At 35.3% G+C, this 23,909-nt stretch overlaps 1 protein-coding gene across 4 annotated transcripts in view; it reads right to left on the bottom strand.

Moving 5' to 3' along the window:
* The window catches only part of CUNH15orf41 (chromosome unknown C15orf41 homolog), a 207,290-nt gene that overhangs the window by 104,238 nt on the left and 79,143 nt on the right, over nt 1-23,909 (bottom strand). For all 4 annotated transcript variants that reach the window (XM_023527731.1, XM_023527730.1, XM_023527732.1 and 1 more), the window contains exons 6-8: nt 11,532-11,611; nt 11,136-11,185; nt 6,758-6,825 (exon numbers count right to left, since the gene is read on the bottom strand). In XM_023527731.1, coding sequence (XP_023383499.1) covers nt 6,758-6,825; nt 11,136-11,185; nt 11,532-11,611 — 198 coding nt within the window. The remainder of the gene's footprint in view (nt 1-6,757; nt 6,826-11,135; nt 11,186-11,531; nt 11,612-23,909) is intronic.

Below are 23,909 nucleotides of genomic sequence, written 5' to 3'. Positions count from 1 at the left end.
TGATTCTTTGAATTTTCCAAGTGGGAAACTGGGTGTTTAAGTAAATTGCTGTTTAATTCAAGAAAAAGTGACCAAGAGAAAAGTAAGAACAATATTAGTTAGAAAGGGGGGTGGGTGGGTGCATAATGGCAATGTTTTAGAATAGAATTTTTAGTATAACTTCTCTAAAATGGTTGGGGATCAATATAAAGTCAATCTCCAAATCTCATACCTGCCTTATTTAGTGAATGTAGCAAATACAAAGTAAGGCTCTTCTGGTTTAAGGTATATATTAAAAGCACTCAATATATTACATAACTACAAAGCTTGTTAATATCATCATTCAAGTGTTCATTATTGAAATTCATATAAGAATATTCTTGCTTAAAAGCAGGCTTTTTAGCTTTTAAATCCACAAAATGTAAGATTTTTCGACCATGAAAGCCTCATGACACTGAGTGTTGCTGAGCCGGTAATGTTTTAGAGATTACAGATCCAACACTCCAATTTACACGTGTAAAGGTGGCCTGGAGAAGTGACCCACCAAGACCTAGCCCTCTCAAATAGTTAAAGATACAGGGAAGGACCCACATCCACCAAGTTCTAGTTTGTCCCAATATACCATACACCATCTTTAATGATGGCAAATATTTAAATTTGATCATTTGTAATATTTATGAAGTGGGGAAAAACTTTTATTTTCTTCCTTGAAGATCTTGAAGGAGAGGTGATGACCTTCTGTTGGATATTATTTAGATAACACCTGCCTGAAGAGATGAACTACATAATCTCTTGATTTCTAGATGCTCCTCTCTCCAACTGAACCACAATAAAATCAACAAAACTGCAACCACAGATAAAACTGATGGTGAAAATCTAAAAACAACCCAGGTCTTCATTTATTTTTGTTGTCAGGCCTGCTTTTAGAGGGCATTTAAAAAAAGAAATTACACATACTTAAAGAACACTGTGAAAGTTTAATTTCTCTGGCCTTTTAATTACCCTCTCCTCTAAATACCCAAAATATCCAAAGCAATTAAGTACTAATTACACAATTTCTTTTTAAAAATAAAAGGCTGATTTTGAGTCAGAGAACAAAACACATCTGAAACTAGTTAACATATACTTAAGAATCACAGGAGGGCATGAGGACTACCAAGAAAAAGTTTGAGCTTTTATTTGTTTTATATAAGGCTTTAAATTTAAGAACTACAGTTAATCCCAGAGAAATTATGTAAAATTCCAATTCACGACATCTGAAGACAAAAAGTAACATTCTGGCATGGACTTTTATCTATAAATTTGTCAAAAGGTTTTAAAATGCTAGGTTAAAATACACTGTATGGATAAAAAGAATCTTTATAACACCTATTACATTTTTTCTAAATTGGGGAAGGGCAAAAAGGATATACATCAATACAAATGAAAACTACAATATATCTTTTCTCCTTAATATTTTGTTTTACTGACTTATCTTTTTTCCCAAAACACTGTCTCATTCAATACGTGGAGCTATGTATGACCTCTGTATATCATATTTTTTAGTTCTTGAAAAATAAGTTTCACAGCCTTTTCTACCCAATTTAAGAAGTTTGCAAAGTTTCAGTAATACATGTTACTATGATGTGCAAACCATGAGCAAAGGTACACAGAACAGACATGCATTTAATGAGGAGACCAATAGCACAAATAAATGAAATTTTTAGAGTACTCAAAATTTCATTATGGCCATTAGTTTCAACCTTTTCCTCCAAAGCCTCTTATCAAAGCCACTAATAAGGAATACAACTGACTGCTCTGACCTTGTCCTTTGCTTATGTCTTTAGGGGACAATAGTAATAAAAATTGAAAAATGCCCTGAAGATAGGAAACAAATGGGAGGTCACAAAGCTGGGACAGTGCAAAATAAGGCTGGGTAGGCTGATCCCTGCCGACTGGTGGTTGTAAAGACAGAGTGCATGAATATCAACAAAAATAAAACTTGTCTATATTTTATACCATATCACTCTCAATTCTTTTGGTTTAATGTCATAAAAGAAAGGATGAATTGGCACAGTAGAATAAAAAGGATACGAGACAATCTGTTGGGAGGACACTAGCTGTAATGCAAAGCCTGGTCAGTTTTTTCTAAACAAAACAAGGACACTGGATGGTTGTTAGAGTCCTTTGCAACTCCAAAGTTCTGAGGAATGGCTGAATGTTAGCCTTTGTCTGCCCCAGTTCTTTTAACTGTAGCCACTGATGTCAGACCCTTCTGTAGGGCCAGCTTCATCTTTCCTAGAAGCAATCTCGATGGAGGGAGGCATATTTGCAGTTCCGGAACATACAAAGGACAAAGGATCTCCTATATATATATAGAGAGAGAGAGAGAGAGAGACAAAAGGAGAGAAAGGAAGAGAAGGAGAGGGGAGAGGAGAAGGAGAAGAAGGTAGACAGACAGACAGACACAGAGGACCAAGGAGCTAATCCGACAATAACACTAACAACAGAAGCTCAAACCTGTAGCTAATTTTCTGTGAGGTGAGTAAAGTATTTGATTTTTCTGTCCTGTACCCCATTTTCTCTGGCATTGCCACCTCACTCTTACAATGTGATTTTGGTAGATGGTAAATATGTGATGCTCAACCACTGGCCATAGGGGTGGATATCTGACCCAAACTAGCTGACCAGAGTCTTTTCTGAGATTTATAATGGAACGAAAGAGAATCACCAACTTTTCTCTGGGATTATGAGCTGTAAGGAGTAAACAAACTAGCAGCTGCTAGGGATCATCTATATTGCTTAAGAATAAAGCCAACACTGGGGGAAAAAAACAAAACAAACAAACAAACAAACAAAGAGAACACAAAAAGGAGAAAAGAGGAGACTTTAATGACATAGTTTTGTCTTCTGGATTCCAGACACATCAGAAGCAAACTTCTCTCTTTCGGGTTTCCCAGGTATATTGGTAAACAAATAAATTCTCCTTTTGTGTGTGTCTAATCTAGTTTGATTAGATTTCTGTCACTTACAACCAAAATAGTTCCAATATACCATTGGTAGTCAGGAAAGCACATAATCAGCAGACATGAGTTTTTAACCAGAGCAATGGTGAAGGAAGGAAGGGCCAAAGGCCTGGAGCAGAAAGGCTCCCATCATAAGTGGACAGGGTAACCTGTCTTCAAAATTCCAAACAGCAGGTTGTCTTCCAGCAGTATACACGTGTATGGCTCTTTACTCTTGGTCCCAGGGAGAAACATATAAAAGCATATTCAATAAGGGAAATGAGTGAATATGGTCCCTCGTCATGACAATTTCTTCAAGAGAAGAACAGGACCCACATCTCGGCCCCAATATCATGTTCTTGTTACTCTGAAAACTGCGTCTGATTTTTAACCCTCAGGTAGATAGGAACATGAATAGTTGCTGCCTTATGAGATACTCCACCATCTCAATTCCCTTTAGCCTATACACTCATATGTTTCGTTTCTAGTCTTATTCTCTACTGCTAACATCTGCATGTAAACACAATCTTCATATTCTAAATCTCATCTGTTCCCACTGCCTATTCTTCACCTGAAGTAATAATCCTGTTTGTCACATCATAATCACTCCCCCAGCAGAGCACTTTTGCTTCAGGAGGGGAATAAAGCAGCAGGAGCAGATGAACTGCTAGTAACAAAGATCCTAATTCCTTCCAATAAGGGACATCCTTCACTAAGTTTATTTGGCTTTATAGAGTATACCCTCCTGGAGTTCCAAAGAGTAAAACATGAATGCTAGAAAAGCACTCATGTAAAATCTGCAGGTTTGTCTTAAGGCAAGATCAAACATGCAAGGGTAAGGTAGGGATAAAGCAAATACCTCTCTGTGTCGCTCAAAATAATTGTTAGCTTCGACTAATAGGGCAACATTCACCACAAAGAATATCTCCAGAGCTATCCTTATTAATCCAAACTTAACAAGAATCTGCATCAGACAGTGGCTGTGGAAGTCACTAATGAAAGTCCTTCTGACCTAGGGATATGCCAATCCATGGAGGACGAACGGTTATCTTCAGCCTTTGATATAAGCTCTTTCATATTTTCCCTTACAATCTTGATCTTCTCAGTCACTATCTACCCTTCCTCCTTTGCTTTCCATCCAAACCGGCAGCCCACTCCCCCCTCCCCCCCAAAAAAAAGAGGGAAGGGAGGAAGGGAAAAAGGATATAACAAAACATGATCTCCTTAATCACTTGATATGAATTAAAATATCTCCATCAGTAGATAAAATATATTTTCTATTTCATTGATATTAGAAATAAAACAAACCTCTAGCAATGCTCATTGGTCAATTTAAAATTTAAAAAGGGTTCTTTGTACATCCGAACCTAGAAGTGTACAGCAGGTTCTTTGTACCTTCTGAGACTTTAAATACTGATCAATAAATCTTAATTCTAAATTAACTATCCTTGGAAAGAAAGGACATATACTTAAACTTATCTGAAATTTTCCTGGAAGGCTCCATGTTTGATTCAACTTTTATTTTTGTCATCCCTAACGGGCCTGCCCATAGCAAGGAATTAAAAGATTCATATCTGCATGCTTACTCAATGAAAGAAAGAGTGACTAGCTTAGTGGGAAGACAGCCAAGCTGATGAACTCAACTAGCCATCTTAGAAGCACATGGCGGCAGGAAGGTGCTAGTGAGAGAGAGCAGATGAAGAAGATAATTCTATCACCACATCAGGAAAAGCAGCTGATGACCCAGTAGCATTTTCTTTATATGTCAAGGGTTGCTATTGATTTTTAGTATAATCTATACCTTTCTTTCAAAAGTTTAACAAAAGTAGCACAATAACATCAAGATAATCAAGTGAGCACCTACTGAGATGCACTAGAGAGATGGAACTGCATTTTTATTGGATGGACATGGCAACAGTGTGCATAGCTGTAAGCATCCCAAGGGCACAGAGTGCTTATCATCATTTTCATACTAACTATGAAGTTAGTTCTTGGCTGGTAGAGAACACACTCAACACAAATTAGTTTAAAAGAATGAATAAACAATAAATAAAAGAATTACAAAACTTCTAAGAAATTGCCAGAAGTTATCTGTATTCATCTATTTGTAGCTTGTCTCTCTACTAGCACATAACTCCACAAAAGCAGAGACTTCATCTGACTTACGTCTATTGCCTAAAATAGTATCTGACTCAGTAAATTATTTTTGGAATAAATGAATAAATAGATGAATAAAATATATATTTTCAGTTGGAGGAACTAAAGTTTTTATTCAACTTGATTTCTCAATACAATATACCTACTTGTAGAAGTAAAAAATGAATAAGTTTATGAGCACATTCAAATCTTCAAAGATAAGGACTTTTTTCCCCCAGTAGTATCTGATTAAATATTGTGCCATAGCAGTTGCTATGATGTCAAGGAAATTTAAGAAATTATTAGAGTTAAGATAAAGGTAATTGATTTTTATTTTTTCTTCTATTGGTAAATGAGGTCAGATAAAATATGTATTTTATATAATAACATAGAGCACAATGGGTGAAAAATTCAGAATGGTATAAAAAATTTCAAAGAAGTCATAATTTTTAAGAAGGTTAACGTATAAACAGTAAGAATCCTTGTCTTTTGAAAGTAATCCAGATTGGGAGGGGGTGAGATTGAGATTGTATTTTTGCTTATAAAAGAATCAAAGTAAAACAAATATGTTTGGAATATCTGTGCAACAAAATTTATGGTGTACACGTGTAAACAAGAAACAAGGAAAACATAAAATGAGATTAGCAGTCTATTTATATACCAGTATTTTTCTATAGCTGTATTTAAAATGATGATCTATCTCAATTTACCTGGCACTTTAGATCTAATTAATCATTGTGAAGGGATATTTACCAGGTAAAAAAAAAAATTCATCACAATATTTCACAAAGACTTGGAGAGCTTGTTTGGAGGTTCTAGCAGGGGAGCGCAGCTAACTCGTATATCCTTGACCTAAGAATGGTGCTCTCCTCTCTCAGGGAAGGTCGTCCTCTCCAGCCGAGTATGCCTCTTTGGGAGGGACACACATGGAGTGGTGAGGGAGGAAGGGGACACCTGCCTAGCCAGCCAGATCAGCCAAATCAACCCTGGTAATCAATGAGCTGACAGATGTCACAGCCAGATCGCCCTCACATCCTCACAAAGACTTTGAATACTGATGTTTTAACTATAAGTAAACCTGTATTAATGCAGTACATTAAAATGCTTAAAATGCATAGACTAAATTAACAACTTCTTTGTATGATGATTAGGAATATTTCAAAACAGAATTGTCTATGATGACAATTAATGCTTAGCATAAAAATAATAAAAGCTTGATATTTGGCTTTTAAGTTACAGTACTACCTGATTCCATACATGAGACAAACGTACCTAACGTGAATTTTTCTAACCATAGTTTTTAATGTATAAAGCATTTTATACACAATATTTCTTTTGTTTCTCTTTCTCATAAGATCTAGATTATGGTTAATATCTCATGACACCAAAAGTAATACTATAACAGATATTAAAGAATTTTTTCAGCCACTTATTCTATAAAATATTAATTGCAAGCCTGTGTATGTGCTGTATATATAGGGGATTAGGTAACTGAGTTCCTGCTTAGTTCTAAATCAATAAAAGATAACATGCACGGCATCAATCATTGTTCACTCTTCCTTAGTACATAATAACTGCAAGTGGAAGATTTTTAAAAAATATATATTTAAGCACTCATGGAGGTACTACATGCTAGAGAGGATGTAAGCAATACCTACCTAGGAAGGACAGGTTTTTCTCCAGAAGCAAGTCTCTCAGCAGGACTTCGTGCTCGTGACCAATGGCACTGGGAGGTTTTAGTTAAGGGGGTTAATTTAACACAGGTAGAATTATGAAAAGATGCTATCATAAAAATGCTAATAGCAGGTCTATACTTTGAGATGTAAAGGAAAATAAGAGGTAATTACAGCAAACATTTCCACTTGTAGTCTACATCTCTGAGATTTCTATACACGTCCCTTTATTTAAATGATTTAATAAAATTTTTCTATGTTTGTATGTATTTTGGCAAATAAAGATTTGTAAATGGATATGTATGCAATTTTAAAAAGAGGGAGAATCATTTTAAACATCCTTTATACTTTGTTAAAAATCTCTCAATTCAATTGAGCACACATTTATTAAGCACTTACTAACTGCAGCAAAGAATACCAACCAGCCTTTGCCCTAAAAGAGCTTCCAGCCTTACAGAGTGCCATAAATCTGCTGTGGAGTCACACTTGTCACAGAGCCAGCTCTTAGCAGCTTCTGTTTCTTTTCAATCTAGTGTTGGTGAACTTTTGTGCCTCGGGAAACTGAACAACTGCGTTTTGAGAATTATATGTAATGTGGAGGAAAAACATCTTAGTAAAGGATTGTGGATTAGGAAGTGGGTACAGAGGCTGTTTCAAGTCTTTTCCTCATGTATGTGAAAGTGTACACATATTATAATATGGATACAAATAGATACACACAGGCACATACCAACTCTTTTTGAGTGCTTACTATGAGGCGGGCATTGTGTGCAGTGCTTTATGTGTGTTATTTCATCCTCACTATTATCACCATCCTTATATTACACATCCTTATGAGGAAACTGAGGCTTAGCAAAGAATCTGCCTAAGGTCATACAGTTAATGTGTGGAAAAGCGGAGGATCAGAATACGATCTCTGCAATGCCTATATTTATGACTTCATACAGTTTTTAAAAAGTATTAAATTTATGTAAAAATAACAAGCTAAAATATAGTATACTAATATTTCTTAAATACTACATACTAAGCCTTTGCGCTAAACACTTTGGGGTACCATCATCTTATTTAATCGTCACAACAACCACATGAGTAGGGACTATTATCAGTCCCATTTTTAGAGTTAAGGAAACAAGGTTCAGAAAGGCTGAACAAAGTCTAAAAAGGAGTGTTATCTTATTGTGGTGCTTTAATTCTGTCAAAAGCATTTGGTAAATAATTTCTAATTCTCCATTTCACTGAGAATGTCAACTTGGTCATATCACTCATTAGCTTATCAGAGACTCTTTAATTCTGATCATGCACTACAAGAGTCCAATTTAAGTCAAATAAAGCTTATACATTATTTGTAAAAAAAATTCCTAGAGAATTATCCTGTCTTTTATCAACAGACAGGGGTAAATATCATTTAAATCTTAGAATTCCAGAGATGTGGGCACTCATGTCAACTATCAAAATGAGCCCTAAGTCATCATCACTGCGTTTTTCCTTCTGCTGTTCCCCCTCCCCTCTACAATGCACACAGCTATGCTTATTTAATTTCTCATTGGAAACAAAATAAAGAAAACAAATTTTTAAATTACAAAGTCTCACAGATTTGCAGAATCCATTGAAGACATTTGATGAATACCTCTCAATGATTTCTCATTACTAGGGGCATACCGCTTTTTAGAACTAAATTATTTACTTCTATTCCACATAAATGTGCTCTCACTTTTATTGTTGTAAATTATTTACATCTAAAATGTTGAATCATGAAACTGAGGTTACTGATGGTACAGAAATGAAACCCACAGCATTTTAAGCTTCCTGCATCATTATCTTTCCTTGCTCCTCTGCTTAGGTTTCTGTCTAATAGCTGTGTCCTGAAGTCACACTTTGGAAAGCTGAGGTGAGTGTTTTCTCACGCCTTTTGTGTCAGTGAATATGACCTGTGGCAGGAAAGGTGTGGGTGAGCATGGCTCTGTAGAAAAAAATAGTAGACACTGAAAGAAAAAGAAAACACAACGACAATTTGTTCTCTCTTTGCTACTGTGCTTTTTTGGTGTCTTATTAGTAAATGACCAATTTACTTTATTCTACTTACACAAATGTCTATGTGTAACATTTTCATAATGGAGTAAAAAGGCTTTGTACCTATTCTATCTACTAAATGTGTGCTTTATTTCTTACAAAATGATATAATCTACTGAGAGCAAGCAACATAAGCATTACCAAATTATCAGAACAACATATAAATAGCATTTTCACTCACACGGAAAACTTTTTATTCAGTGTGAAATAAAATAATTCCTGTTGATCAGTCCAGGAAACATCTATGCAAGTGTATTTACATTATATAAAACTGCTACTACCTCAATACAAAGATAAAATCAGTGCTCTATAAACTTCCCAGCCTGTTTTATTTTGCATGGTAAAAGCAATCACCGATTTACAATTTTGGAAAGATATGCTTTTTCATTATGCTTTGCTTGATATAAACATATATAAGATATAAGGCCTAGAAAATAAAGCTTGTAAAAACAGTAATTTTACTGGCAATAGGCATAATAATAGAACTGCAAAATTATAATCTAGTCAGCGAATACAATTTATAGACATACATCACTATCTTTATCAATTGAAATCATGTACTACATTAAATTCTGCTGGCAATAACAGCCAAAAAAGGAAAGTGAATGATGGCAAAATATAAGGAAAATACTCCAAACAGAATTTATAATGCTCCATAAGCAGAAACACTTAGAGTTTGTCTATAATAATACCTATTATTGATGTATGGCAGTGACCATGGGGCAAAACTTGTAAATAACCTCACAAGCCATTTTCTTCGCCAGCAATACAGCATTCTAGTTTCCCGTAAGCATCTCAACTATTACTGAAAAATAGCCTCCTGGCATTTACAAAGCAGTTGACTTCATACTTTAGTCCATGCATATATAATTGGATAGTTATATTTAAAATCAATAAGCAATCCTTCAAAAGACATTATGCTTTTAAAATCTTAACTTTAAATTGATTTTTAACTATTTTATGTGCTTGAAAATTAACATGTAATTCCGCCCCAGATACTCTGCGATGGTGTTAGTTGTTATACGAATGTGCTAAATTTCACTGCAGCAACATGAGGCTGGTGTTCCTACAGTTTTGAACGCTATGGTTAATTTTACACGGGAAATAAAAGTATAGTTTTATTTTGGTCTAATAAAAAGGTAAGCTTATGACAATGCTGTGATTTTATTAAGTTAGACTGAGGGAACAGACTTGGAGAACATAAGTATATAAAGGGCTATAACGTAGGTACTGAATATTCTTATAAGAGGCCCATATTACAATAATATTTTTCAAAGGCTAACTTTATGAAAAAAAAAGATTTTATTTTTACAAAAATTTTACTGACTTTAAGCCCTTATGAAACAAGGTAGAATATAAACACACACACTTGACTAGAGAGGGCTTCCAAGTCACAACTGGTCACCAAGTCACAACTGGTCACGGTGCCACCCATGAGAAAAAAACCTACACCAGAAAGCATGCCCTTAAGAATTGCGTTGCTGACTCACAGACATATAATTTTTATTTTAAAAATTACTAATTATTTACTCTTTAAAGAGCATTTTTAGCCAAGGGTCATCAATATTCTTAGGGATGCCACACTACTAAATGTATTGATGGATAATGTCCTCCATCATGGAGTAGTTACTGTCCATTCAAATCCTGTTTTAAGAAGTAAACGTTAACTTTTTCGTAATTTCAGTGTTTTTAATAAATGACTGGGCATCTGTTTTCATAGCCTTAAATTCAGTCCAGAGGGAAAAATTAGTTTGATTTCTCTAAAAATGTTTATTAGGGATCAAAATGACAGCTCAGGTTGTAATCGGCATTTAAGCAATAAGAGTCCACTGCCTTTAAAAATGTGATGGTCTCTGGCAACATTTTAATCACATCATTCTTTCACTTTAGGCTCAAAATTTATTCTAGCAAACTCAACTGAATTTGGATCAATTTAAATAGATATTTGTTACATTTTTAAAAATACTCATTGGAATGGTTAGATACATTCTAAGACAGTATGTTACCTGCCTAATGACTCTGTACCTTTAAATCCATTGAAAACCAAGCAGTTTGAAATAAGCATGTGAATGCGCAGCTGCTGAACTGACATCTTCCTGTGGCCTATCTGGTTTCTCTTAAACTGTAGGAAAGAACGGTCTGCAGTGACCCTCCAGCTGATTGAATGTAAAATAGAAGAGTATGAAATGGGTTTTGTGAAGCAGAACTTTATGTCAGGTTAAAGCTAGACATATCTCCTCCACGAAGTCTAAGCTCGTCAATTGTGCACCTAAAATTTTATGGGAAAGGATACTGTTTGATGCAGTCCACCAGTGGTCCATAACAGCAGTCGTTCACAATGCACTGCAGACAAATAAGAGAAGGGTTCTGGGGTGAGATGACCACAAAAACTATTACAGTTAAACAACATCCTAAATGCAGTAATCACTTTCCTTAATTTTTTTAAAAGCTATCAAAAGGCTGTTCAGATTCAATCACAGAAAACAAAAATTGCATGCTTTTTATTCACTATAAAAGCAAGCTATTAAAAAGTGAAATGCTCCTCTCACAAATATTGCATTGCCATTTATGGTGCACCCTGACCTCAGTGATAGTTTATGATGACAGTAATTAAATGAGGTTTAAAATCCTTTACTCTGCTAGGCAGATAACAGCACTGCCACTGAAAATAGACAGCTGTGATTAATACCTGATAGACCTGATTTGCTAGAACTCCATCTGGAATCTGAGAAGGGTCCCGCAGCATACTATTTATAACAGACTTGGAGGCTGTAGAAGAAAAGAGATGAACTGTTAGCAGACAGTCAACATACTTTTTTTAATGCAGCATGAGAAGTGACATATACCTATATATACACAAAGCATGAAAATGAAAATGAAAACTACTGTTACTAATCATGTTTTCTTTTTTTTTTTTTAAATCTGAGGGAAGCTTTTAATTAGACCATTTTGCCAAGTTTTTAAGCCACACTGCCAGATTTAAAGATGACCTAATTTTTCCGAGGTAAATTAACAAGTACAGACCTAAAGCATATGTCTCTTCGCAAATAAATTAGCTTTGGAAAATCCTACTTGGGAAAAAAACACAACAAAGACAATCGAAGAAGAAAATATTTACCTTTTGCAGGTAGGTATTTTATAACCAAGCACATGAACCTGGAGAGCTTAGTGAAGGCAGGTCAGATTCAAAGACTTCAACGATAACAATAAAAATAACTTTCAGCCAAGAAAGCATCTCTGAATTCTAAACCTTTCTAAAATAATTCTTGTCACCTGCCAAAAGATGTTACGTCCATTTTACAGGTGAGAAAAGTAGGTAAAATAACTGACAAGGGAATCTCAAATAAATAAAAAATATATGCACATTTATATTTACATATGAATTTTTCTTCCAAAATATATCTCATCATATCCAATTGCAACTTACTGAACTGTCATAGAAGAAGAGGCTACGGGAGGCCTCTGATGAAGACTGTATCAGATCACATTCTTTGAAAACTGAGACAGGAGATCCTACCCTCGCTGTTTACTGCAGGCATGTGAAAGCCAACGTGGCCAGCACTCCTCTTCCCTTTCATGGAAGGAAGGCAAATCTCTAGACTGAAGCTAAGTCAGGTGTTGCCTAGGAATCTAATCTTTGAGGTACTCCTGTGGAATCTTTCTCAAATATTTAGCAAAATGGCTTAAGGTCTGGTCCATACAAGCAGAATCTAAAATGCATATTAAATAATTAGCTTGTTAATAGAATGAACACAGACCGTAGATATACATCATTCAGATTCTGAGATAATTTTTGGCCTTTTTTTTTTTTTTCAGATTATTATTATTTTTTTTAATCAGGTTTAGTACCATAAGAACACTGACAGATATGATCAATGTTAGTAAACACCGTGGAAAGAAATAAGAAAATTACATCTTTCTCATTTAAGCATAGTACTGAGTCCACAAAGAAAAAATGAAGTACAATTATTTTAATTATTTCCTATTTTTAGTCGCATAACTGCATGCCTATAGTAATGTTTAAGTACTTAATAGCCATTCGTAAACATGTTTGCACTGAAAGAGGAATCCCAAATGAGCATCATCACCCGAGAAGCCTACCCAGCTCTATCTCTACAACTAGTTCTGTGACCTGGGCATGTTATGGAGCCTCTCAAATTCAATGTCTTCATCTGCAGAAAGTGATAATATTATCTAAGCTGACTACCTTTAAGGTTTCCGTGTGAGTCTCTTGAAAAAATAACTAGAACATTTATTTTGTTATTTACTATTTACTTTGTTAAAGTTTAAGTAATAGAACCAAATCAGGTTTAGGCATTTGCTTCATATAAACTTAAGTTGAACTTAATTATTTCTGAAACAAATTATCATGGATAGGCGGAACAAAGACTGGGAATATGAAACAGCAAATCATCTTCTTGTAAAATAGATTATTGCAACAATAGTGTTCAGTAGATAGTAATGTACCTGGTAAACTCGCTCAGTTTTCTCAACTTAATTAATTAATTAATTGATTGATTATTTAAAAATTAATTTATTTAAATTAGTTTCAAGTATACAAGACATCAATACAGTTCATAATGATCCTCCCAATTGCTCTCTCCGTCCCGTGGCCCTTCACCTAGCCATCATATTAATGCTAACTGCATTCCCTCTTTCAACTTAATTTTAAGGTCTGGCCAGTCAGAGGGAACCAGAACAGTGCTGATGCATTTGGTCACCTTCTCTAAGGGTATGCTCTCTGATCTGCTACTCAGTCACCAGGTAGTAAGGGCAGATACATTTTTTTTAGGTTACCCATAATACCATTAGCATCTCAAGGAAGCAACACCTTCTCCAGATGAACCCAGTCATTGCTAAGATGCTACACTGCTAACTCTCATACCCCTGCAAAAAAAAGATTATTAATCTATAAATGGCCAGATGGCATCCCAAAGTGTTATCCTATGGAAAATTACTGACTTCATAACAAACTATATGCAGACTCACAGCTAAAATCATAAAACAAAGTCTCTTTTTAAAAAAGAAGAGGGACAATACTCTAGGACATTAGAAAATTAGGTCATTTATTTTATGAGGGAAGAAAGGGAAATATTAAAGAAAAAAGAAACTGATGACATCACAATTTCCCTCACAATATAAATTTTAGAATAGTGTGCTTATCAGAATTAAGAATCATACCCAATAAACTTTTTTAAAAACTTTGAATGTATTGAATAGAACACTATTCAAATCAAAGGAAGCTTATGAGAGGAAGTCAGTCATTTTAAATTGAATAGTGAAAACTATACATCGAGTCCACATTTTAAACTCAACAAAACGTCTCTTTCTTGCACCCTGCTGCTTTTTTGAGCAGGAGAGAAAGTGCTAATAGGAACTCAAGGCCTTGGGTCCAGAGACCCAAGACACGTTGGCCCTTCATTTGCGGACCTTTACACTCAGGCTTCACAAAAGTATATCTACATCTCAAATAAAGCCAGAGAGTACAAACTTACTTTTACATGTGTATTCTGAAGCTTAGGAACGGCCAAAGGGATGAACAATAATATCAACCAGATAAGGAAAAGCAATTGGACAATGTTAGGAGGGCTGGGGATGAAAGGCCTCAAGGAAGCCTGTGCCTTTCATGGAAGCTGTCCCTAGGCCAGTAATTACCTCCTTCCAATTTTCACCCACCTTTTCTCACCATATGTGGACAGGAGTTTATTTTCCGTAACCTTTGCTGAAGGCATTCATTCTGTTGATTTCACAATTTAGCCCACCACTGCTTCAACTGCCAAGATTTCAACTTTCTACCAAGCATGTACAAAGCAGGAATGCATGAGTCACTTGGAACTAGATGCACAAGAACAGGAGAGAGCTGGTACCTGCTAAAGCTACAGAGGACAGGTAGTAGACAACGCCTGGACTAAGGCATAACGCCTAAGTAAAGATTATGATCTTTTTACTGTAAAATATTCCTAACATAAAGAAGTCAGGAGCCTAATATAATAAATATCCATGAACACAGCATTTTGATTTAATTTCTGGATCTGCAATTAGCTTTAAATATTCTAATATTAGTTTGCGCAAACTTAAAATGTATCAGGTTGGTTTGTTTTATTAGTATTTTCAAGAAACCAAATTTTGGTTTGGTTGATTCTACTGCTCCATTTCTTCAAATTTCATTTTTCTTTTTGTGATCATTATTTCCTGCTTTCTACATTGAGCTTGCTACGTTATTCTTTTACTAACTTACTGTTTTTATTAAAGAAAATTTCAATCTTTTAACATAGACTTTTTAAGGCTATAATTTTTCCTCTACATTTTGCTTTAGCTCTATGTCACAAGTTTTGTTGTCATTTATAAATATTTTATAGCTTCCATTATGATTACATATTTGATCCATAAATTATTTAAAAACTTATTTCAATCTTTTATTTCTAAATTGATGATATTGTGGTCAAAGTATGTAATGTTTATATTAATTTGGGAGTATCTGACTTCATGTTTTTACATGCAACCAATTTTTACAAATGTTTTATATGTCTTAAAAATAATAAAGCTCCTATTTTTGAAGTACAGGATTCAGGTATGTCAAGTAAGTCAAGATTTTTAATTATATTATTCAAATCTTCTATGTTCTTATTAATTTTTCCAAACTAGATTTAAAATAGTCATCTAATATTACTGTGGATTTGTCAGTTTCTCTTTATAATTTTGTCAATGTTTGCTTTCTATGTTAGGGGGCTTAACTGTTAGGTGCATGGATTCATTGTTTTATATATACTTCTTGGAAATTATGTCTTTTGGTATTAAGTCATGACTTTCTCTTCCTTTTTTTTTTTTGGTCTTAATGTTATCTAGTGGTAATACTGCTGTACTACTTTTCTTTTGGAAAGTATACGCCTGATATACTTGCTGTTCCATTTCTTTACTTTGAAATTTACTGTATCATTAAGTCATAGGTATGGCTCTTATAAATAGCGTTTATCTATTTAATTTAGAAAATCTCTGCTTTTTAAACAGTGAGTTTAATCCAGTTGTAATTGAAATATTCAAACTTATTTCTACCCTTTTTTTCCCATTTTCTGCTAACCGTTCTCTTCCCTTCTCTCTTTCTCTTTACTACCTTCCAGTTGATTAAGTTTCCTTGATTCTCCCTTTCTCTCTTTATTCATTTGTAATAATACAATTTATATCTACTTTAATAGTCCTCTCAAAAAATTTTCTAAACTGAACAATATCTAATCTAATCATATCTCCTCTGTATGTATCTAATCATATCTCCTCTGAGTCTAAGGAATTTAGAATGCATTCACTCTAGTTAGAAGCCATGCTCCCCACTCAATCTACATGTTATTGTGTCAATAATTTTTGTCTAATAAACTTGTCCACAAACACAATTTCCTAGTCTTTGTGATGGTTTATTTTATGTCAACTTAACTGGGCCACAGGATGCCTAGACATTCGGTTAAACATTATTCTGGGTATGTCTGTAAGAATGTTTCTAGATGAGATTAACAGTTGAATCATAGATTGAGTAAAGCAGACTGCCTTCCTAATGTGGGTGGGCCTTATCCAATCAGCTGAAGGCCTGACTAGGACAAAAAGACTGAGTAGAACTAAATTCTTTCCACATGATGACCTCAACTGAGACATTGGTATTTTCCTGCCTTTGAACTCTAACTGAAATACTGGCTCCTCCTGGGTCTCAAGTCTGCAGGCCTTTGACTGGAACTATACCATACCTTCTCCTGGGTCTCCATCTTACCAACTGCAGATGTTGAGACTTATCAGCCTCTATAATCATATGAGCTAAATTCCTATAATAAATCTCCTCTTCTCTCTTTTTCTGTCTCTCTGTCTCTGTCTGCCTGTCTCTCTCTCATTGCGCGCGCGTGCGCACAAACACACACACACACACATACACACTAGTTCTATTTTTCTGGAGAACTATGACTAATACAGCTTCTTTCCATTTGTTAAAACAGTCATTGCTTATTTAGATCTATCAACATATTTGCCAATTTTCCTTTTCAGCAGTGCATCTTGAATTCCACTTTTGGATTCAATACCCCAAAATTGGATATTGTTACTGATACACCTCATTTATTAGTTCTTTCAGCTGGGGTCACTGAGTAGCAAAATCTCTTAGTCTTCCCTTGCCTGAAAATATCTTTACTTAGTTCCCACTCTTGAATGATAATATGGCTGGGTATTAAATTATAGGCTAAGAATCATTTTACTTCAACCCTTTGAAGATATGATTCCACTGTCTCGACATATATTATTAGGAAGAACTCTACTGTCAGTATAACAGTAATCCCTATATAAGTAATTTATCTTTTATTTCTTGTTGCTTTTAGATTTTTCTTTGATATTCAATAGTTTCATCACTGTGCACCTAAATGTGGCTCTTTCCATTTAGCCTGTTTGGAATTAGCTATGTTTCATGAGCCTAAGTATAAATGACTTAAACTTGTTTGAAAAATTTTGAGTCATTATAGCATCAGCCTCCATTCTTTCCTTCTGGAACTCTATTATTATACATTTATTAGAAGGTCTTATTCTATCCCTTATGTCTCTTACTCCCATAAAGTGTTTATATTTCCCCTCTTCTCTCTTATATTATACTAAAGATGCTTTCCTTAGATCCAGCCTAAAATTTATTAATTTTTGTCCTAATCTAATTCTTCTAATCTTTTTAATCTAATCTAATACTTCTTTTATCTAATGAGCTTTTAATTTCAAGAACAATTATTGCATTTCTAAATTTTATTTTTGTTTTTTTTCCAAATCTACCTGTATTTTTTCCACACTACTTTCTGTTTCTTCATTCAACCAGTTATAGTCTTTATTTATTCAATCAGTTTATATAGTTTTATAGATTTATTTTATAGTTTATAAATATCATCATCTAGATTTAATTTATAATATCTTCAGTTTTTCATCTCAACTCCATTGTATGCTATTTTTCTTTCTATCTATCATCTATCTATCAATCAATCATATATCTATCTATTATCTACCAATCATCTATCTATCTTCCCTATGACGGTGGTTTCCTCACTTGGTTTATAAATTTTTACTAGGACCTCATTTTCAGCAAGAATTGTTTGACCGGCACTTTGGAAATAACCATGACACAGTAATTTCATATTTACATTTGCAGAGACCAATTTTACTGTTAAATTTCTTAGTCCAGTCTTCCCGCAGTAAACCAGAATGTAAATTGGGACCCAAACTCATGAATGGTGCTGACCTATTTCTCACTTCCCTCTTCTCTCCTAAAACTCCACAACTGAAGGCCATATACAGTATGCAAGCTTGCTTGCCGTTTTCTCCAGGCAAATGATGTTTTCCTAGTCCTTTTTCTATGATTTGGGCTATATTTGGAAGCTCAGTTCCAACTCTTGGTTGTACATCTTTCTCTCTGGGGTGAAAAATCCCAGGCCCAGTACCTCATATCTATACTGAAAGCTAACAATTCCTATGGACCTACACAGTGTAAGCTCCTGTTTACCTCTCTGAATATACCTTATCTCTTCATTCCTTGCACCTAGAAATTGAATTACTTTTGTTCGAACTTGGTTATGTATTTAAAAATATTTTTTGTTGTTTATTTTGTCTGTCATTTCTATGTCGTTGTTATGGAAATATGGCCCATCAACAAAAGCATATTCTGCTCTGTTGCTGAAACTGTTGGAAACCCTTTAGTAAGAAATTCAAGGGAAAGCTTGTTTCTATTTATTTATTTATTTATTTATTCATTCATTCATTCATTCATTCATTCATTCATTTATTGGTAGTTAAACTTACATACATATTTAAAGGTCCTTCCAAGAGACTGGAGCCCCAAACAATACGGAGATAAGCAGGTAGCAAGGATGCAGATAAGGTATGGAGTGGAACAACCTAAATCGCCTCTAAAGACCTCTCTGCTGCATGATATCTGGCCAGGCTGGGCAGAAGGAGAATGGTCACTGGTGACCAGAAAATAAACTGTTACCCTCACTCCTCCAAAGGCTGCTGCTATGTCACAGGCCAAAGCACTGTGCTCATCATCGAGCTTGGGAACCAAGACAATTTGAGAATGAGTTCCCTTGGGTTCTCAAATACAAACCCATATCTTTTTGAAGGAAAGGGGCTCCAAGCAAGAATTTAATGTGCTCATTATTTGGCAATTTGGCTGGGCTTGGTAACTTACTCTTTATGTGGTGTCAACTGGAGTAGATTATCTGTGTGCTGTAGGATTCACCTTCATGATGATTCATTCACGCACCTGGCAACTCTGTGCATGCTGCAACCTCAGCCAGAACTGTGGATGAGGGAGACCTTGGTTTCCATGTGGGCCTGTCTAAGGTCTGCTTGGACTTTCCCTTGAACTGGTGGGTAGGTTCCAAGAGCTGTATCCCAAGAGACCCAGGCAGAAACTTATAGCTTCTTATGACCTAGCCTCAGATGTCACACAACAAGACCATGAGTTTTACTTATATCTTTCTCAAAAGAAGAAAAAAAATATCTTTTAAAAGAAAGGTGAACTCAGAAACTCAGAGCACTATATAGTATAATACTTTCAAATGGAGAGACAACATGGAACAGTGGTATAGAGCTGAGACTAGAATCAGATAGACTTGGTTTGAAGACTGGCTCTTCTACCTACTAGCTATGTTATCTCAATAAGTTAATGTCTGTGGACTCTCAGTTCCCTCATCTGTAAAACTGCATAATATTGGCACTTACTTTACAGGGCTATTGTGAAGAAGAAATAAAATGGCACACGGAAAGCACTTAACATGCCATTTCAGACTTGGGCTGTTATAGTTGTTATACTGTTACTTTGGCTGGTGTTAGATCATGGTGTGGCCTGCTTTCTGCCTCCCAACACTGCATTATCAATAAGTGTATCATTCATTACTTTCTATTGTCAAGAAGATATAAAGACAAAGACTTCATGAGATACAAGATAGCTTTGGAGAGATAGCCAGAAGCGAATCTGCTCAAGAAGAAAAATTTGGCAATGCCAGACTCATTCCTTTCACCCCTCTTCTGCCCTGCCCCTTTTGGCACTTAGTACACAAGGCATAATCAAAATTGTTTTTTGGAAAAAAACTTGCTAAAAATCCTTCACATGTTTCTGTGTATTCGCTTAAGTGTTATCACTCTCTGGGAATTTGTATTTTAAGACTTGTCTATAACAAGGATAAGAGGATTCCCCTCCCCCAGCCCAACTAAGGGCATTTCAAGCATCAGCAATCAAGCAAGTAAAGACTTTCCCCCAAATCACTGATATTACACCCATTTTTATAATTCTCCCTTTTCTTAATGTAGACTCAGATAAGTGGCCGTGAGGCAAATAAGCAAATGAAATCGCCCACTGCAAAGAGTGCCTTTTGACCAGGTTATACCTAAACCAAAATAAACACAAGACCATATACAGTTGGGACCCCTGTTCAAAGGTCACAAATAGATTTAAGCATAATAGGTGAGCCAGCACTGAGCTGATTGTGTATTGGGTGGCAGAAGTCAGGAAAGAAAGGATGAAGAGAGGGAAGGACAATACAGGGAGATAAAAGACAAGATGGGCCATCCTGAGGAAAATTCATGTGAAGACAGAATGGAGAACATTAGAACCTTATGCAATGAAGAAAAAAGAATTCCTGCAGATGAACAACTGGAGGGGGAAGGCAGTTGCTGTTGGCAGCACTCCTAAAGTATTCCAGAATGTATGCCTCCTCATGCGGCTGCCTCAGAGGCTGAGCTCCAGGACAGCAAAGCCTAAAACTATCAGCTAGAATTTAATAATTTCTTCAAATGCTAGGTTAAGGCTTCTGGACATCGAGATTATGGATGTCTCAAGCTACATCTCCATGGGAGTTGACCTATCAGTGCCTATGCTGGACAATTTTGATATTGCCAGTGGCCCACAAGAGCTTGCTTACTCCTGCTGTTGAAACCATTCTCAAGAATTCCAGGCAGCCCAGTGCGCAGGGGTGATCTCTAAAGCAGTCTAATCTCATCTGATAATGTGAGTAAGAAACATCTTTTAATATCAGGGAACCCTATAGAGACAAATTAAATTCTGCTAACTAGCACATAGTCATGTAAGAAATAACTTGAACTAGAGTCGTCAAACGAGTAAGTGTTATGTAAGGACAGGAGGATGCTATCTCCCAAGCAAGAGTATCTACACTGATCAGATTCTTGTCTCAGGTGATTTACAGCTGTGTAGCCACTATACACCATCAACTCTTATTCAACAAACATACATTTGACAAATATTTATTAAGAATTTGATTAATGCCAGAAATATACTCAATTCCACCCCTCCCAGTTACCCATCCCCAACTCTATCCTCCATATCTAGAATGTTCTTTCACATGTTTTCTTTGGCTAAAACTTCAAAACCCAGTTCAATTCTCATCTCTTTCAGTAAGGTTTTCCCTTATTTTTCTAATCTATTTGCTCTCCTCTACCTCATACTGTGAACTGGAGTGAATTCATTTTGTCTACCAATCATTTGATACTTGATTAAATATTCCTTTGTCATCTATGACAGGAGATTGCTCAGGATGCTAAGACTTGAAACCATGACCCACTAAAAAAATCTAAAAAATATTTAGTACAGTCTAGAAAAAAATTTACCATATTTTCTCAATGTTATCTTTAAGTGTCTGGGGGCTTTTACACAGAGGATTAGGCTTATCCTGGGGTCATCCCAAGGAGATAAAATATAATTCTTATAAATTTATTACTTGTTCCTAAGATATAGGTTTTGGAGTTCAAGCTTGGCTTTATGTGGCCCTATATTTGGTCTACATCAATACTTTTCTTTTTTTATTATGACCCACCTAAGGAGATTTTTAAAACATTTTTTTTAATTGCCTCCCCCCTCCATGAAATTTGAATGCCCCAGGTATACTGTATATCTATTTATGTGACAGTAACCTCTTTGAGAATGTGTGGGTCACATGGAGGACTAAGGAAATGTTTATGTCAGGATAGTTGCTATTTTTCTGTTATCATCTCTAAGTTGCTCTGCATAAAATAGCTACTCAATAAGTTACTGAATAAATTGTTAATAGACTATACAAAATCTAAGCTCTGCCTATATTTCCTACTGTTACCATAATTTTTAGGTAGTAAAGTGGATTTGACTTAATTTGAGCTTTTCTCATTATGAATGAGCTATTTTTTTCTTTATTTTCAGGAAATTTAGACTAAAAGGATATAGGACACAATGGGTCTTTAAATGTTGACAACATCTGATTCCATGTCTCCTAAAGAGGAAAGCACTTAACACTGGCATAGGCATGTGAAGTGATTTTATAAGCACACAAAACAACTTTTTTCTTTAACAGTTATGTATTATTTTCATAAGTACTTTCTATTTATGGCAAGAAATTCTAGTTTTTTATTTCGGGTGCAATTATAAATTTCCTTTTAAAAATATAATTAAATGACATTTAAAAAAATATCAAGTAAATATAGTTTAGTTATTATTAGTGCACATGGTGCTGTGTGGAGATGGCAGAAATTGTAAATGTATTAAAATTTCAGAAACACTAGTTTAATATTTGTACAAAGCCATATGAGCATTCAGGAAGGTGGGGTTACCCAGTCTACCCTATGACAAGGTTCCACTTCTAAAAAGGAACAGCAGCTAACATTTACTGAGTGCTTCTCATGTGCCAGGCACCATTCTAAATTCTTTACATGTATTAAGTCATTGAATTCTTAGAACGTACCTATGAGGTGGCTATCCCCATCTTAGAAATGAAAAAAACTGAAGCATGAGGATTTAAATAAGTCCTCTACCCAGTTGATGGTGGAGCCATGATATGAACTTAGCCAGCTGGGCTTATAATTTACCAGGTTATTCTTCTCCAGCACTATTCAAAGGCTATTTGAAATGTCTTAGCTTAACGAATCATACTTACAAGAATCGAACTCAAGTTTTTCATTCTCTCCGCCCTCCTAGATCACCCTCCAATTCAAATATTAGCAATTAAAGTTTCAAGACACTTAGTGCTCCATGTAGAACAAATATATGGCCGAATAATAAAGCTGAGCTCTCTTATCTAAGCTGATGGGGCCCAGTGTGTCAGATGACACTGAGAGTTGAGTCACAGTAAAGAGAAGACTCCAGCTCAAGGTCAGAGGAGAAAGTAAATGGCAACAAAGACCTACCAAAATTTGCTGAAGTAGCGAGAAAACCCGGCAGGATCATGAGTGTCTATGTTCTATAAAAAGTAAGAAAAATGGACGCCCCTAAAGGTGATGCACACTGACAGCTAGCAGAACAAGTTTGTATTATTCAATGAGACAGGGGTAAGTCCCTGCTTTGCAAGCTGATGACTTCAAGAAGCCTCTCTAATAATTCCCTCTGGTAGCCTGCTCATTTATATCTCCTGGTTTCTACTTGTTGGCAAAGACCCATACCACATCATGGTGTCTGCCTCAGTGCATAATTAGAAAGCAGTTAATTCTAAGTCATTAAAAGTGCTGCCCAGGATTGGAAGGATTCACGGAAAAGGAGAGAGTATGCGGGCATGAACATGTGCACTTTTTTGGCAGGCCCCCTAATCTAATGGGAAAAGAACAAACTAAACTTTAGATTTCTTAATTTAGGAGAGGGGCAGATGGGGAAACAGAGATAAAATTTCAAGGTAAGTTAAACAATATGAAAATTCAGATACTTTCAGCACATTGAAAGAAACATTTCCTGGGAACTAAGCCCATGTGACTAATTACAGCCAGGGACAGCACTTCTATTCAGAAATAACTTTTGTCTAATTCTCCTGAGAAAAATCTCAACAACTTTCAAGGAAAACACGGCTATTCGATTTCTGCCCATTATCCAACACATAGATCTATCTCTCTCATACTTTTTTAATCACAAAAAAAAAAAAAAAGTCAAAATTCTATGTGTCAACAACCTAAGCAACAAAGGCAAAGTATAGGTCAGTCTCAGTTAAGGAAAGACAAATACCATAAAAATATCCTTTCAAGCTAGAATATTTTTGCAGAGGTCTCAACATTCTCAGAGGTTTCAGGAAAGCCTATATTTTGGTCCCTCAAACGA

Source organism: Pteropus vampyrus, unplaced genomic scaffold (genome assembly GCF_000151845.1).
Source record: "Pteropus vampyrus isolate Shadow unplaced genomic scaffold, Pvam_2.0 Scaffold19, whole genome shotgun sequence".
In the NCBI taxonomy this organism is placed as follows: Eukaryota; Metazoa; Chordata; class Mammalia; order Chiroptera; family Pteropodidae; genus Pteropus; species Pteropus vampyrus.
The sequence above is the reverse complement of the archived record's forward strand: the minus strand, read 5'-3'. Positions and strand labels throughout refer to the sequence as shown.